The sequence below is a fragment of the Nelumbo lutea genome, chromosome 2, assembly GCF_056320005.1.
Source record: "Nelumbo lutea isolate HS-2025 chromosome 2, American lotus-T2T, whole genome shotgun sequence".
In the NCBI taxonomy this organism is placed as follows: domain Eukaryota; kingdom Viridiplantae; phylum Streptophyta; class Magnoliopsida; order Proteales; family Nelumbonaceae; genus Nelumbo; species Nelumbo lutea.
The window spans coordinates 18,340,909-18,359,143 of NC_142685.1; the positions used below are offsets into that span (position 1 = coordinate 18,340,909).

The 18,235-nt window shown below is 38.5% G+C and overlaps 1 protein-coding gene across 12 annotated transcripts in view; it reads right to left on the minus strand.

The window, feature by feature from the left end:
- Positions 1-1,678: 1,678 nt before the first annotated feature.
- The window catches only part of CPL2 (carboxyl-terminal domain (ctd) phosphatase-like 2), an 86,298-nt gene continuing 69,741 nt past the window's right edge, over positions 1,679-18,235 (minus strand). For 6 of the 12 annotated variants that reach the window (XR_016107590.1, XR_016107588.1, XM_088971629.1 and 3 more), the window contains 2 exons: positions 17,188-17,261; positions 1,679-2,176 (listed from right to left, as the gene is read on the minus strand). Coding sequence is in view for 5 of the 12 variants with exons in the window: in XM_088971629.1 (XP_088827755.1) it covers positions 2,071-2,176; positions 17,188-17,261 (180 nt within the window). In the remaining 7 variants the exon portion in view is untranslated. Of the gene's footprint in view, positions 2,177-16,501; positions 16,716-16,796; positions 16,896-17,187; positions 17,262-18,235 lie in introns of those variants that run through there. The other 6 variants (XR_016107587.1, XR_016107584.1, XR_016107585.1 and 3 more) reach the window with 5 other exon arrangements.

Genomic DNA, 18,235 nt, shown 5'->3' on the forward strand with positions numbered 1-18,235 from the left:
AATCGTTGCGCAAGTTTCTGTTGTATCTGAGGTTTCTTTTGGAATAAACCTAACCACAACAGTAAAACAACCTCCAGCATTTTACTTTTCCCTCTACGCATTTTTGTTTTTGGGTGGGGTGAAGGGAACAGAACGGTCAGGCCTTTTTGTTGTTGCTGCTGCATGTAGATAACATCTTTGTCATTTTTGCCCAACTTGCTGTATGTCATTGTTTGAGACACATGAACACCACTAGAATCTTTGTTGTTGCTGTATGTCATTTTTTGCCCATTTTTGTGGTATGTCTTCACATGCCAATGGAATTTGTATACTCGTTTTTACATATATAGTGGGTTTATCTGCAACTAGTTTTTTTATTTTTTTTCTTTTGATAAAGTTTTCTGCAATAGTTGAGTGGCACGGAAAGGTGGAGAATACAGACTCCCGTTTATATTTGTGGAAGGCAATATTGCATGGCTTTCATAGGAAGGTGCGTGCGATTGGCTTGGTATCCAGCCAATGTTTTAAAAACCGACCCGGAGGCCGTTTTTGCCTCCAGGTCAAATGGTTCAGACCATGCCATGTCATAAAAAAAGGGATATTTTTCACAAAAATAGCAAAGTAAAGCATCATAGGAGCCTTGTGACACATAGATCTCAAAATGTGGCCCAAAATAAGAAAATCACCCCAATCAGACATCAGAGTGCAAAATTATGGCCAAGGCTCAAAATATCAATATGCCCGATACGTCAATAGTGGCATATCGGGTGATATTGATACTTTTTTTTATTTTTTTTTTTCAAAAACCAGTTCAGGGGAGCCGGTTTAAGGCTCCTCCACCCCTTGAACCGGTCAGAACCCGGATACACCCTCTATAGGGGCATATCGGAGAGCTCACAGAACAATATGTATCGGCCAATACGGACCGGTACATGTCATTACTTTGAACCTTGGTTATGGCCTCTGATAGTGTATGCATTGAGTACAAAACCCATGACCCAGTCATCAAGTCGAATGGGTCAACAGTCAAACTGACCGGATCAAACGATTCTTAACCAAATCAACGATTTTTTACCACCTGATAGGTCTTAAGTCTTAATTGAACCGAATCCAAAATCCCAAATAACGGTTTGAATGGTTCAACCAGCCATGTTGAAATCATTATATCCAGCTTTATAGGACACAAGAGCAGGTAAGGAATAGTAAAGATGCAATACTCTGCTGTAACGCCATATTATCAAATGCTTCGTCATAGTTCATACTTCATACTCTATCTACATCCCTTTCTGTTAAGGTTTTTTACGTTATGGCCATCCAGTATACCGATGATTATGGATGGTCACGCAATGTGATTAAACGAAATAAAACCAATTTTTACATTTTTACAGAAAATGAACTGGTAAATTACTTATCCACCCTTGGGCTTCTATCACCCCCCCCCCCGCTCCATGTTTACGTGTTAATTTACACTCCTTTTCACCACAAAACTTGAGGGGGTTACCTCTAAAATATGTATTTTAGAATATATCTGTTTTGAATATTTTCAGATGTCGTGCGAACACATTCCCATCACCTAAATTGATGGCAACTAAACAAAAGGCAGCAGTAACTCAACCACAAGGGTAAGTCGATAAATAATCACAGCATCATAAGCAATTTTGCCCCTTTACCATTAGAGAAACAAAACCTAGTTAGCATATTGAGAAAATTTGTCAAATTAATGATCTTATAACCCTGAAGATTGGATTAAGATAATATATTAGACTGGCATAAAAAAAGGATAACACTATATTAGACGAATGCCAGAATTACTGTACAAACTCTAAAGGTGTGTCACCCTCTAGATATCCCCATAAAAAGGGAACAAAAATTGAACAGGCTCCACGTGAAATCAGGAGAGAGCCCACAAGAAGAGCTCCAGCAATGGCAGCACAGGCATCTGCCAACTTTACCAATAAAGAAGAGATGAACCATGGCCTGAAACCAAAAACTAAGACCTGGATATCTCAAACTTAAGACCTTAATTTTGGTGAAAATCGCCCAACTGCTCCCACTACATGGCTATTTCCTAATCAAGAAATCAGATGCCTGTCAAGAAACGGGATGCCCATTCTTTGGATATCTCGAGAATGGCAGACCTTGTAAACCGCACAGTGCTTCATCTTTAGACCGTTTGGATGGTATGGCTTGTGGCAACCTGGAAGAAACAATAACCAAGAAAAAGATAACTGCTAAAAAACCCATATATTCGAAATCGAAAACATATGACACACAGACTTGATATCAATTGAAATCCTTTGTCTACTTGTATCAATTGAATATAGATAGGCACATCTATAGATAAAAATGATATCAGAGAAGTTGGTCGGACAAAGTATAACCATGCTCTAGGCCTCTAGCAAAACCAATACCTGTCAATGATTTTATTTTTTTGGTTATTAGACCTTCCCAATAAATTGCCAATGTATAACTTGCTTTATTTTTTAGATTTATCCTTATAATTCTGTTGAGAGTTCACGCTGTAACGTTTATATCACATCTCATTTTTTGGATCTTTTCTAATTTTTACATTCCAGGATTCCTATATAGAAAACTAACAGCTATTGCTGTCTAAACACAAAAACAACTCCTAAATCTTAACAAAATCAGAGACCATGAGTTATGCAACCGAGAGAACCAAAAGCCTAGTTTTTATCAACCAAGCAGAAACAAAGCAACATCCAGAAGAAACAGAAACCAAGGAACATAAAAACAATCAACTACCACCTACTACTTAACAGAGACCTACGTTATGACGTAAACCATTCTTCCTGAGGAAATATTTCCTTGCACAATCACTCTCTGGACGTAAAAGATAATCATCATTAATGACATGGAGAAGCACGTAGACAGCTTACTGTCCACTCAAAAAAAAAGTGAGAGAGAGGGAACAACTAGCAAAAACTACAATTCACTTAATTAAACTTTTATTAACAAATAAACTCTTCTAATTTCAATTTGCAATGACACTTTGTAGAAACATGTGGACTTAAAACACCCTTCTAATTGTAAAATTAAGGTAAACAAATAGACATTCCAAAAAGAACCCTAACTACTAAAACATCTTTTTTTCGAAAAGAGTAAAGTATTGTATTAAGTACACCAAATTTACAAGAAGGCCCTGAACAGAAGCAATTCCATGTGCGCTGGCTACAACCAATCTATACTGAGTATTCTAGATACAGAATAGTATTCTGTCCTTAAAAACATGAGTCACTATCTGGCCAGCTCCATAACTTTTCCTCTTTTGCTGAGTTCCTTTAAGTGCCAGCTTGATAAAAATGCTTCCACTTCATCCCAACCCACAGGTTTCTAGCAAACTAGCAATGCAAAAATAAGTAGCTCAATTCTATTGCCTCTCCACACATAACACACCCACTACCATCCACCATCATTCTACTCCTATTCAGATTATCCACTGTTAAACATTTACCTGATGCTACTGTCCATAGCAATTTAAGAACATTCTCTTTTTCAATTAGATTGGCTATGCTAAGAGGGATTAAAAATAAAGATAAATAATAGCAATTTAAGAACACTCTTCATCAATGTTAATGTACCCCTATTAAACCTAGACTAACAAAAGACAACTCCTAGGTAGACCCAAAAGATAGAAAGGCTCGTGTCTCATTACTGGCTCAGGCTGACACCCCATCGCCATATAGACGTCTCTGTCAATACACACCGGATATAAGAGATGCTGGTCTTTGCAAGATAAATGACTCAACTACCCATCTAATATTAGCACCAAAATCCAAGGTTTAAAGTATCAATACGAACTCCCGGTGTGAGGCATATCGAATCCATATCCATGTTCACGGATAAGGGATATGCCTCAGCTGGGTATGTACCCCATGGGTCATGCATATCATGTCGTTACGCCACCGTATCAGATCGTATCACGTTGTATTGGTGGATAGGGTCCAATACGCACAGATACAGAAACGTATCGACGCCCAATTTGACGAAAATGTATATTGAGCACTTTTGAATTGTTTTTGAACTTTGATAAAAATTAGAAATTATAATTATAAAAACTGAAATAAATAATTTAAGATTTAATTTTCCCCAAAAATTTAATAAGAACTGAAAGTTATAAAAATAATTTATCTTATCTATCTTAAATGATTTATATGTTTTATTCTACATATAAATTATATGTTGGAAACGAAAACATGTTTATTATTTGAAAGAGAAGAATTATTTCTTATATAAAATACTAAATAAATAAACTTTCACAAAAAAAAATTAGTAAAAAATGAAAAATATACTTATAAAAAATGAAATAAATAATTCAAGAATTTAATTAACATAATTTATTTTATCTACCTTAAATGATTTATATGTTTTATTTTATAATTACATGTAAAATAAAACAATTATATGTTAAAAATGAAAACATATTTATTATTTGAAAAAAAAATAGAGCTGTTATTTATATACAATATTAAATAAATAAGTTTTCACAAATTTAATAAAAATTCAAAATTACAAGTGATAATTATTGTATGATGTGTACATGTTCTAGAGCCCCAGTATTGTTGATTGCAATGTTTCTCTTCATATAAACTATTAAAGTGTGCATTTCTCATGTGTTTACGTGATTTGTATGCATTTCCTAGCATATCCAAGTCCAAGCCCTTTCATCCATATCCATACGTTTCCAAAGCATATCCATATCTGAGCTGTCTGATACAATACCCGATACCAATACTTTGATCCATGCGAAAATCATTCAAAGCATACAAGTTTTGACCTCTGAAGAATCATCATCTTCATCTAAACCTTGTTTTAACTATATGGGATAATGGGATTGGCTACATAAATCTTATTCAGTGATTCTATTCTTTTATTCATTGTTAAACTGTGGGCCGTCAGGCCCTTAATCATTTCTCATTACTTAGACAATGTCCCTTTTATTCTGCCCCTAGTTCTTCCAACTCCTTCAATTTGTAACAGATCACTTCTTCTTACTAGTGTTGTGGATGATCTTCTTTGCATGCACCCAAACCATCTTAATCTACTTTCCTTCATTTTATCATCTATTGGGGAAACTCTTAGGATCAATCAAGTAAATTCAATTCTGATCCAATCCTTTCCAGTTCCACGTTCATCCATCTCAATATTCACATTTCTACCACCCACTTTTATGAACATGTTTCTTGACTGCCTCTCTCTGCTCCATACAACATTGCTGACTTATAACCAGTTCTAAATTTTCTCTTTTGGCCTAAGTGGTATTCTCTTAGGCCATCCTTTTTTTGATGGTCAACATCCTCCTCAACCTCTCCATTGTTAGGGAATATTGAACCAAGGTAATGAAGGAGACCACATTGAGACATCTCTTGGTCTCCAATCCTAGGTGTGCCTGATTTTCGCAAATATTATTATCAAGCTTACATTGCACATATTATATTTTAGTCCTACTTTTTTTAAAACCTCTTGTTTATAAGGTATTTGTCCATAAATCTTATGTCGCATGACCACTGAAAAATAGGATGAAAAAGATTATGTAATTTCACCTTCAACTAAAACTATTTTTTTTATAAGAAATAAACTTTCATTGATTACATTAGTTAAAGAAGTACAATTGTCACCACACAAAGAAGGATTGTGAACCCTCAAGGAAGATTCTTACAAAACAGCCCAGAACAAAGCCTCCCCATTTACTCCTTGTTTTGCTAAAACATTGGCCATTCCATTTGCTGATTTTCTAGTCTACCTGAACTGTAACCCAAGCTCCCTTGTTAGTTAAACACATAATTTCCCTCAAATGTTGTCTGAAAGACCAAGTACCGAATGACGGGGATCGGTCCAAGCATAATAAGACCTATTCTCGTAAGAAGAATACCAACAAACAGCTTCTGATTTGACATGGGGAAGATTCTTGGGACTTGGACTGATCTGACCAGTCCCATGTGGGCTTGGGTTATAGCATCTTGTTCCTCCAGCTTAGTGTTTCTCCTTCAATTTTCAGTTTATTGGCATTAGTAGGTAGAAAGTTAATATGTTTCCTGATGCACAAGACAAGGAGTGGCTTTTTTGTAATTATGGTGAAAAGTATTCTGGGCCACACAAGTCACTCTATAAATAGATGTACTCTCTTCCTTTTGAAGCTAATGAAGATTTCTTTAGAGCCCTCTTGCTCTCTCTTCTAGGACCCCTTGGAGTGATTCCTTGGGATTTCTCTCTCTCTCTCTCTCTCTCTCTCTCTCTCTTCCTCTCTCTCTGTCTTGTGGTAGTTTGTTCCAGCCCTACTGCATGCCCAAGCTTCTTGTTTGCAGACATCCGATTACCAACTTGGAGTCTCCTTCAACTTCTAACAGTTGCAGTCGCCGAAGTCATTCTCCATATCACCCTACCCCTCTTCTTTGGTTGTCCGAAGAAACTCAAGTCAAAAAGGTTCATGACAAATCATCACACTCAAGAGAGGATTCAACATGCAAGCAAAGAGAGGAGAGCCCAAATGTAAGAAGCAAAAGAACAAGAGATTAATAGACATGGGGAAAGGCACCAAGTTGGCCCATTCCTTCAATGTTTTAAAAAAGACCCAAAATCGGAACCGGAACTGTTCTGGCCACCGGTTTCTGGGTCAACAATTTGACCATCCGGCCCAATGGGTTGAATTGGTCAATGGTTCGATAGCCCGATTGAACGGTTGTTGACCAATTCAATAGTTTTTGCTAGGGCCCAAGGACCATGTTTGGGGTAAAACGGAACTGGTTGCCTAGACGGTTCCCAGGCCGAACGATCCGACCGTCCAACGGTTCGAAAACTTTATTTTTCTTTGAATCACATCTAGGGCTGAACATTCTTGGCCCAGCCCAACCCACAAATTTAAGGACCTGGGCCCAAGTTTATGTGTGCATGCCCGGCCCGACTCAAGCCCGCATTAAGCACAAAACTTTTTGGGTCGGACTAGGGCCCGACACTTCAAGCTTAGCCTGCAATATAATACAATATAATATATATTTTTAAAAATATATTATAATATTATATTATATATGTTATATATATACAAGTATATTTTATTATATACAAAATGTTTATTATTTTATATGTCTATAAGATATAAAAAACTTAAGTTCTAACATAGTAACATATAAATAAATATTAATTAGTTGACACGTATTAGTGCATGTGTGGACACTTGAGCCAACTCAAAGGTAACACATTATTTGGTGGTGTTCCAAGTCCCACATTGATCAAGAATGGGAACGGAGGCTTTGCCTTCATCTATGTAGAGAAGATGGACCGAATGGCCCATAGGCTATTACTGTATATTATCTTTATGTTCTCTATAATGGGCCTTGTTCTGGGCCCATACTCTTCTATGTTCCTTTTTTGTAATTTCTTGTCCAACTAAGGACCTGTATTGTAATTACTAAAAGAATAACTTAATAAAAGAGTATTAGAGTGTTAGAGGGAGATTAAGTTCGATCTCCTCATCCTCTAACTCTCCTTGCCGCAACTCTCTCTCTCTCTCTCTCTTCTCTAATCTTCTCTTGTTAATTTTTCTGGTTTTCTAGCACAGTCCCATACTTTTAGAACTGTTTTTCAACTTGGTATTAGAGCGGGTCACTGCTTGGCGTGTCCCTCATGTGGTTCTAGTTCAGCCAACTGCATGAAGAGGTTCTAGGGCTGAATGTTTACAGTCATTCGCCTGGTTCTTGGAGGTCATTGGAGGGTGCCCAAGTTTCTATACACTTGGAGAAGGGTTTGGTGACCAGGAAGAATCAGAGAGCAAGTTTTTCAGCCTGATTTGAAATCAGAGAAAAGGGATTTCGAAGCTAGCTCAGAGAGCAAAGTGTTCGGCCTAGTTTGAAGTTCAAACCAGAGATACTGTAAGTTGTTTTCTCATTGCTGAGTTATTTTGTTATTTGGAAGGTTTGTTAAAGCATTCAAAGCACACCTCCATTCGGCCCATTGTTGCTGGACTGATTCTACTAATAAATTTCTGGGTTATTCTGGAAGTGTGGTTCGGCTATTATTGGACTTCCAAACTGCTGAAAACTGATATAAACTAAGTGGTACAAGCTACTTTAGTTCAGCTACTTCTTGGACCTATACGGAGTGTTCTTGAAGTGATTCCTACTTGTTAACAGTGGAGTGTTGACTGTTGCATACATAGTGTTTGAAAAAAGGTCTCTTAAGTACTGTGGATTATATTTTTTGTTCTCTTTGGGAAAATATTGTTGGGTACCAAGAATACATAGTGTTTGGAGGTCGGTTGATTGTTCCTTGAAGGCTGAATCAGGCTTCCTTCTTCTTGAAAGTGTTGCCACCGAACTTAGTTCTCACGGCTGTTAGGCCTGAACTGAGTTTGTGAGTTGCTGTGTTTGTTGTTGATTCAACTCAATCTGAGTTCTTTAAAATCAGTATACTATTGGTAGCTTGCCGAAACCCTAATTGGAGTTGTTACATAATAGACTTCTCAGAAATTGAGAACAAGAGTACTGTTGAACATGGACATACTTCGAGAACTACAATTGGTTCCTTGTTGGCTGTAACTACAGTTAAACTGGATGGAACCAATTATTTGGCTTGGTCACAATCCGTAAAAATTCATATTTGCAGCAGAGGGAAGTGGGGGTTTATCTCTGGGAGCAAGAAAGCTCCCCCAGTGGATGATCCGCAAGAGAATTACACAGTGATTGGGTGGCTTGTGAATTCAATGCAGCCACAGATTAGTCAGCATTATCTCTAGATGAATTCGGCTAAGGAAATCTGGGATAGTGTTGTAGAAACATACTCCCAGAAACTGAATGTAGCCAGAGCCTATCAACTAAGGAGTGATGTGAAGAATCTGAGATAAGGGGAGAAATCCCTTGTAGCATATTTATCCACCTTGAAATCTTTGTGGCAAGAAATTGACCTAATAGAAGCAGTGACATGGGATACTCCCAATGATGCAGAGACCTAACAGAAATTAGTTGAAAGGAACAGGGTTTTTGAGTTCCTAACTGGACTAAAAGCTGAATATGACATCACAAAACAAAATATTCTGTCCAAGGAAAGTGTCTCAGTATCACAAGCATATGCTTTAGTCAGTAGTGAAGAAAGCAGAAGACAGGTATAGGTACAAGGAGTTGGCACTAATGCATTTGCAAATATGAGGGTTAAACCCAAAGGAGTTATAGAGGCTCCCAGTGCAACTGGAAAGAAAGAGGTTGTCTGTGAGTATTGCAAGAAGCCAAAGCACACCAAGGACAAGTGCTGGAAATTACATCCCGGACTTGTTCCTGCTCGATTTCAGAAGAAAAATGATGGTAGGAAGACAGGTAGTGCAAATGCAGCCACGGGTACAGATGCTGAAATTGAGTTTGTCTGTGCACAATTGGCAGCCATGAAGGCTGAGTATGAAAAGTTTGGAAAGATGATCAGCCATCTTGAAGGAGTGAACTCATCATCCAACCCTTCAAAAAATTCAGTCACCACTACATTTGCTCACTCAGGTATAAGGGCTTTAGCTAATCATGCAACCACCTCAGGTAATCCTAAGATCCCTTGGATCATAGACTCAGGTGCTTCTGATCACATGACCAATATTTCCACTTTGTTTGTTTCATATGATTTGCTTCCTGGCCATGACAAAATCACCTTAGCTGATGGCTCTCTTGCCCCTATTTCTGGCAAGGGAACTGTCAAGGCTACGGACTCCTTACTCCTATCCTCCACCCTTCATGTACCTAGATTGAATACTAATTTGTTATCTGTAAGTAGCTTAACCAAATCATTGAACTGTTGTGTCACCTTTTTTCCTTCTCATTGCGTTTTTCAGGACCTGGAGTCTCGAAAAATGATTGGGAGTGGCCATGAAGCGAATGGAATATACCTGCTTGACACTCCTGGACAATGCATTGATCATCCTAAGAATGCTGCCTTTGGATCTACCTTGTCAGAGTCTGTCAGTCGAATCATGTTGAGTCATTGTCGTTTGGGTCATTTGTCTTTTTCTGCTTCAAGTCATCTATTTCCTGAACTGTTTAAGGGAGTCAGTGTGTCTAGTCTTAATTGTGAGTCTTGTCAGTTATCAAAGCATTGTAGAAACAATTACCCTTTGGGCAATAAAAGATCATCTTCTCTTTTTAATATTGTGCACTCTGATGTGTGGGGGCCTTACCACTTATCTTCTATGGGGGGCTACAGATATTTCATTCTGTTTACTAATGACTTTTCTAGATTCACTTGGATATACCTAATGAAATCTCGTGAAAAAGTTCCAAGACTTGTGAGGCAATTTCATGAATTTGTTTTAACTCAGTTTGATACCAGAATCAAGATTTTCAGATCTGACAATGCAAAAGAGTATTTTGAGAAGAGTTTATCCTTGTATCTCTCTGACATGGGAGTTGTTCATCAAAGCTCCTGTGTTAGAACCCCTGAACAGAATGGAGTTGCTGAAAGAAAAAATAGGCATATTGTTGAAGTTGCAAGGAGCCTTTTATTTGTCGATGTCGTTGTCACAGCTACCTATCTCATAAACCGTATGCCATCCAGGGTTCTAGGGTTTAAATCCCCCTTCAGTCTTCTTCATCCAGACAATGATCTCTTTCCTATTCCTCTCCGTGTGTTTGGTCGCACCTGTTATGTTCACATTCCAAGTGTCCAGAGACATAAGTTTGAACCAAAAGCCCACAAATGCATCTTTCTTGGTTATTCCCCCACACAAAAGGGGTACTGTTGTTTTGATCCAAAGACTGGCACTCGATATGTCTCCACAGATGTTACCTTTGATGAACTTTCTCCTTTTTATGGATCCTCTCAGGAACGACATTGTCAACAGGGGGAGAGTTTGTCACAAGTGTTTGGTCTTCCTCTCACTGTCCCAGTTGAATCTCTTGATGGGCCCGTGTCCTCACAAAATGAATCAGGGGGGGACCAGTCACTTCATTCTTCTTGTCCTAGTACTTCTATCTCTTTACCTCCTCGTCCTACCCACAATCCCAAGGTGTATCAAAGGCAAAGGTCCAGGAATGAATAGGTTGTTTCTCTTGCTGCAGATGAGTCTCATACACTTCCAATCACAGATGAGACAACAGGTGCTGTTTTAACCTCTTTGAAACCATCTTTCCCGGATCTTGATGTTCCTGATGCTATTAGGAAAGGAAAACGGAAGTGCACTGCACACTGCATTTCCAAACACCTTTCTTTAGACCTACTTTCTCCTTCATACTTTGCCCATCTCTCTTCAGTTGCTTCTAACCCTATTCCTAGATCTGTGTCAGAAGCTCTTGAGATTCCATAATGGAGAGATGCCATGCAATCTGAGATCGATGCCCTACACAAAAATGATACTTGGGAAGTGATGGATTTGCCTGAAGGGAAGGATCTGGTTGGTTGCAAGTGGGTCTTCACCATTAAATACCGGGCTGATGGGACTATTGAGAGGTATAAGGCCAGACTGGTTGCCAAAGGGTACACACAGACGTATGGGATTGATTACTTGGAGAACTTTGCTCCAGTTGCGAAGATGACATATGTGAGAGTTCTCTTATCTCTGGCAACTAACTTTGATTGGCCCCTTTATCAGTTGGATGTAAAGAATGCATTTCTAAATGGTAACTTACATGAGGAAGTCTATATGTCTCTCCCTCCAGGAATGTATGGAAATGAGATGCAAGGAAAGGTATGCAAATTGAAGAAATCTCTTTATGGCCTCAAACAGTCTCCTAGAGCATGGTTTGAGAAATTTAGAACAACACTTATTAAATCTGGCTTCACTCAGACACAGTCAGATCATACTCTCTTTGTGAAGAGAAGTGATTCCCTGGCAGTCTATCTCATTGTGTATGTTGATGACATTGTTGTGACTGGTAATGATGCCCCAGGAATTCGTGCTCTTAAGTCTTTCCTTCGTACAAAATTTGAGATTAAGGATCTGGGGGAATTGAGATACTTTCTTGGCATAGAAGTTGCTACATCCAAGAATGGGATTCTTATCTCCCAAAGGAAGTATGTCCTTGACTTGCTATCTGAAACTGGGAAGATGGGTGCTAGACCAGCTGCTACTCCTATTGATATGAGTCACAAACTGTCTGCTTCAAATGGGACATTGTTGGAAGACAAAGGGGTTTTTTCAGAGACTTCTTGGGAAGCTTCTGTACCTGTGCATGACTCAGCCAGATATTGCATATGTTGTTAGCTGTATTAGCCAGTACATGCACCTAGAGATACTCATATGGCAGCTGCATAACGAATTCTGTGTTATATGAAAGGCTCTCTGGGAAAAGGGATTCTATTCACCAAGCATGGACATCTGAAACTCGAAGCCTATACTGATGCTGACTGGGCTAGAAATATTGATGACAGAAGATCCACTTTAGGGTATTGCAGTCTGGTGGCTGGTAATGTTGTCTCTTGGAGGAGCAAGAAACAATCAGTTGTGGCCCGATCCTCAACAGAAGCAGAATACAGGGCCATGGCACATGGAGTCTCTGAACTGTTGTGGCTAAGGTCATTGATGGAAGAACTTGGGATTGATTATGACAAGCCAATGATGTTGTACTGTGATAATCAAACTGCCATCAACATTGCCCACAACCCCGTACAACATGATAGAACTAAGCATATTGAGGTTGATAGACACTTTATTCGAGAAAGAGTCTCTTCAAGTGAAGTGTGTCTTCCATTCATTACCTCTAAAGGACAATTGGCAGATTTCCTCACTAAAGGACTTCCCAAGGCAAGGCTTCAACATGACACTGGCAAGCTGGGCATGATTGACATCTATGCTCAGCTTGAGGGGGAGTGTAGAGAAGATGGGCAGAATGGCCCATAGGCTGTTACTGTATATTATCTTTATGTTCTTCTCTGTAATGGGCCTTATTCTGGGCCCATACTCTTCTATGTTCCTTTTTTGTAATTTCTTGTACAACTAAGGACCTGTCTTGTAATTACTAAAAGATTAACTTAATAAAAGAGTATTAAAGTGTTAGAGGGAGGTTAAGTTCGATCTCCTCATCCTTTAACTCTCCTTGCCACAGCTCTCTCTCTCTCTCTCTTCTTCTCTAATCTTCTCTTGTTAGTTTTTCTGGTTTTCTAGCACAGTCCCATGCTTCTAGGACTGATTTTCAACTATCTATAAAAGGATAGCTAAGCCAAGCCAAACCAACTCTAAGAATTAAATGAGGGCCATGCCTTCTTTGTGCATAGGCCCAAATCTTAGTCAAGCCCAATTTACCTTGGGCTTTGTGCCATATTTTTTGCATATATTACATTTTATTTCATTTAATTTAAAATTAAATATTTATTATTAGATGTCAAGCCCGAAAAGCCCATAAGCCCAGCCTAGGCCCGTGTAGGGCCGGGCTTGGGCTTGTAAGCAAGGCCCGAGGTGCGGGCCGGGCCCGAGCCTAGGTTAAAGCACTTATCATTAGTACTAGACCCAACCTAAGCTTGGCCCGGCCCATGATCACCCCTAAGCACATCCATAGTATTGATTTTCTAGGGAACCACTTCCCAACAGAAAGCCCTAATCTTTGGTGGTACAGGAGTATACTACACTTCTTTTACAAAGAAGAACAAGAGAAGAAGCATAAGGATTCTGACCAAGTTGTTGTAAAAAGAGAAAACAATTCATCAACAAAACCCATTTATGAATCCCTCAACCCTCTCCTCGAGCCCAAGTCCCAAAAAGCACAAAAAAAAAGGAAATAACCTTGAATGACCTAGCTCCATAGATACCATAAACATATTTCCGTGATAATTATTCATAATTTTCATAAGAAAAGTATAAAGTTCATGTTAAAGTAAAGAAAATCAACATATTCATAAGAAGAAAAACAAGAAAGAAAAGAAAATCCTAAAAATATAGGGGCTGAACCCTTATTTTTGTTAAAGGAAAAGAGGAAAAGAAAATTTTTAAGTTCATCGTCAATTAATGGTTTAGGTTTTGAGGTCTTTGAGGATTCAACACAGCATTAGCAATGTTTTTTTCTATTAAACCCTAACAAATAAGAAAATAATAGAGATAAATCAGTATATAAACACACAAAATGAATATTTTAGTTTAATAATGTCTATTTTATAATTATAATCTCAAAAAATAAAGAATAAAAAAGTATTTTAAAATAAAAAGTACAAAACTACTTGGCGATTAGGTGAGGCGAGCCTCGAAGGGCGCCTAGGCATCGCCTTGACAACTATGGTCCCCAATCCAAAAATCCTCCAAGAAAATTATTACCAAGGGAGGCATCTTACCTAATAAAAAAGCAAAAGGTAAGTAGGTACTTACTACCACCTTGTGCCACACTGCCACAATTTATCCTATTCCAAGGCAAGTACGTACTTACTTGCATATATTACATTTTATTTCATTTCTCTCATCTTCCCAATGAGAGAAATGAGAAGCCCTAGGGTCAAAACCAACATCCCATCCATTAGCTACCAATCCATAGATACTTACTACCACCTTGTGCCACATTGCCACAAATTATCCTATTCCAAGGGAACCTCCATAACCACATTCTTAGCAAGGCGACGTTACTTATTACCAATGCCTAACCCCCCTTGGTCCCTCTTCCTAGACACCACTTCCCACTTCACCCTATGGTCCTTTCTTTATTCGCAATCTTGACAAGTAATTAAGGTGACCTAGGTTCAAATCTTGGATACAACCTCTCTGCATGTGCAAGAGTAAGGCTGCAAATATGTCCCTCCCAAATCCCGCATTGACGGAAACCTTATACATTGGGCTGCCCTACCCCTACTGAGATGTAGTTCCTCTTCCACCCTACTAGCCTCTTTCTAAATCTCTCCAAAACTAGGTACCAGAAGCATATTGATCTAGGTTTTCCTCCCAAAGGTTGGTGAAGCGGCTATGAAGACTGTCATTTAAACAGGATAGACTATGGTATAGAGTGATTGTTACATGGACTGGCAGACAATGGTTGGGATACGGCTCTTGACCGGTTGACCCTAGGGCTTCTCGCTGTTCTCCCTGGAAAGCTATTCATGGTATTTTCCCTTCCATGCTTCCTTACTTCAAACACAATGCCTATGTGGGTAAAAATGTCATTTTAGGAAGATATCTGGGTTGGAGAGTTCTCTTAGAGATAGGCTCCCCTATATCTATTCCATTTCAGAAAAATGATATCAACGGTCTTTACTCATGGAATCTAAGCCTAAGGAAAGGCAAATGATATCAACGGTCTTTACTCATGGAATCACCCACAATGCCTATGTGGGTAAAAACCTTCCCCATCCTGTACCTCCAAAGATTAGGGCTTCCTGCTAGGAAGTGGTATTCCAATCTTGGATTTTGCAATCAAAGAAGAATGGAAGGGTCATGTGGAGAGCTACAAGAGTAGCTATACTTTGGTCAATTTGGGAGAAGAAAAAAAGGATTTTTAAGGATGAGTATAGAGCCAAGTAGGAAATTGTAGGTGTAACAATCAAGTTTGTTCACTGATTGGAAATACTTGGTCTGTTTAAAGATATATACAAAAATTGGGGTGCTGTGGCAAGTACTTCTTTCAAGCCGGTAGTACAGGAAGTTTGACCTCCGCTAACACAACAAAAGGTGAAACTGAACTTTGATGGAAGCTCTATTGGTAATTCAGGTCCTTCGGGTATAGGGGGTGTACTCAGAGATGGAGAAGGCAGAATAATTGCTATGTACTCGGACCCAATAGGAACAGAGATTATCTGAGAGAGAAGGTCATGGCTTTGCTTCAAGGGGTAAAATTCACCAAACAGTTGGGCTACACCAGATTGAAATAGAAGGGGATACTAAATTGGTAATTGGATGGATCCAATCAGGATGTTTGGGAGCCTGGACACAGAAACAGTTGATAAGGGAAATATACAGTTTAACAAGGGAGGTGGATGCTTGCTTTAAGTGGACAAGAAGATTAGCTAATGGGCTAGCAGATACTTTAACTAATGGGATATGTTTTGGGCAGCTTTGTAATTCAACTTGTATTGGTTGAACACCCTATACTAGGGGTTGATGTTTCTATTTTAAAATCTCACTAATGAAGTTAGTGAGTTTCCAATCAAAAAAATTCCACCCAAAGGTAAACCTAAACAAAGCAAACTCTAAAAGTTCTCTAAAAAAGATGCTTAAATTATTATAACCCATCAAGATCATTTACCCTATTACTAAGAAACCAACAAAAACTGTGATGTTGCTATTGACATAGTATCTTTCCTTTTCCTAACCTGCATCATTATCCTACGCATCCTGAACTGCTTCCAAAAAACCAATCCTCATAATTAGGTTGAGATCTTGTAGTAAAAGGTACTTCCCCACACACACTACACTACATAAAAGTAAAGAAATTTATAGAAAGAAAGGATTTTTTTTATAAGTAATTTATAAAGAAAGGAATTTTTTTTTTTGATAAGTAATTTAAAGAAAGAAAGGATTAACAGACAACATAAAGAACGTTAATATTAAGTTTATCAGGACATGACATAACACCAGAAATAGAACAAGAGAGAAAACTGGGACCAATATGCTTCAAAAGAGAGATCATACTACGTTACTTGGATTTTGTATTTCCAGAAGAAAGATTCTGCACTTGATGCAGCGAACAGAGGTCAATTCAAAGTCTTTGAGCATGTAAAAGCCAAGGTGGCAAATCCAAAAGGACCATGTACTTTGCCATCCTGTGCTCCACCATTTGCCTAGCTAGCTTCAATCAATAATGTTCTTCCATTTGCCAAAAGTAAGCATTTTTCTCCTTTTCCACCTAAAAAAAGTATAAATGATGCCTTTTTTTGTGCATGCAAGAAATATGCCCATTTTTGCAATTCTGTAAATGGTTGTTCACCTGAAATGCTGAAACTGTTTGGGAGGGCGAGGTTGCAAAACATGACATTTTTAGGCCCCCAAATTGAGCAGCCACAGACAAAGTCAATGCAGCCATTTTCTGCAAATTGAAGCAGAAAACTTATCCTTGTGAAAGATCTACTATGGAAAAAGAGCACACTATAATAGGGTTCTTCAGGGGAATAGTAATAGAGGACACATCTAGATTTCTATGGAGTATGGACAGTGTGACAAAATTGTATCATGTTTCATGTATCCCTTTTTTTCTTTTCTTCACATGTTTTTTCTTTATTTTTAAACCCACCACTGCAAAGCACCTAACTTCCCAGTTGCATAGCAGCTAATAGCCAATTATACAATTCTATTGAATAACTCTATCCACCCTATGATACCTCGGTGAGTTTTCACGCTTTTGTGTTTGATTATTTGCAATATCTTTAGAATTTCCAAGTGTGTCTTCCGCAACCTGTAAGGTATTTGCAATAATTCAGAAACAAAGATTGCATTTGCATATCAAATATGTCAAGAAAAACGTATAAACACCAAACTGAGCTAGATAGCTAATTCCATGTCCAAAAAAAAAAAAGATAAGGTTCTGCATATTAAAAGGAGATAAAGAACTAAAGATAATTGTCAAGTAACATTGCACCCCCAAGGTCAAATAAGGTTCCAAGACAACATCACAAGCTATATAGTTCTCACTTAACAGCAAAACTAAGAACAGAACGCATAAGCTTTTCCAGCCAACTAGTGATTGTTCATGGGAAAGCATAGCTAGCATATTTCCAAACTAGGTCGTCCTACAATGTACTCAATGCTCAAAACCTAATGATAACATACACTACCTAAAAAGAGGTAACGGCAACTTTTTTTGGGTGTGTATGTGTGTGGTGGGGGAGGGGGTATTACATTATACACATTACAAAGGAACTTAGGAATGGGGACAGAAAAGGTGCACATGGGGTCCATTGATCTTAAAAGTGACTGATTATATTCGGTGATTTAGGGTGTGCCTAGGCACACAGGCGAGGCGCATTTTAGGTTAGGCGCCTCGCCCAGGTCCTATGCACAACCCTTTCAAAAGGCTCGCGCCCGGTGCGCCTAGGTGTGTGCCTGATGCGCCTTGTGCCTCAGCCAAGCGTGCGTCTTCACAAAATTTGATTTTTTTTTTTTTTTGCTTTTTTAACCTATCAGCTAGGTCGTGGGCTCCGCCCCCAGCTCACTCACCGGAGCTCCGAGAACTCCCTATTTGGTAATGTTGTTCATTCATTCATCCTACTAAAATATCTTATTCGAAAGCAATTAAAATTATAAAATGATTATTTTTTGTGTGAGAACTAAGAATTTAAGACCCAAATATGGACGGATCGTAGAATCAGGAATGTAATATGTTTTACATCACATTAGCTACATGAAATAATGCAATTGAGGAAAAAAAGA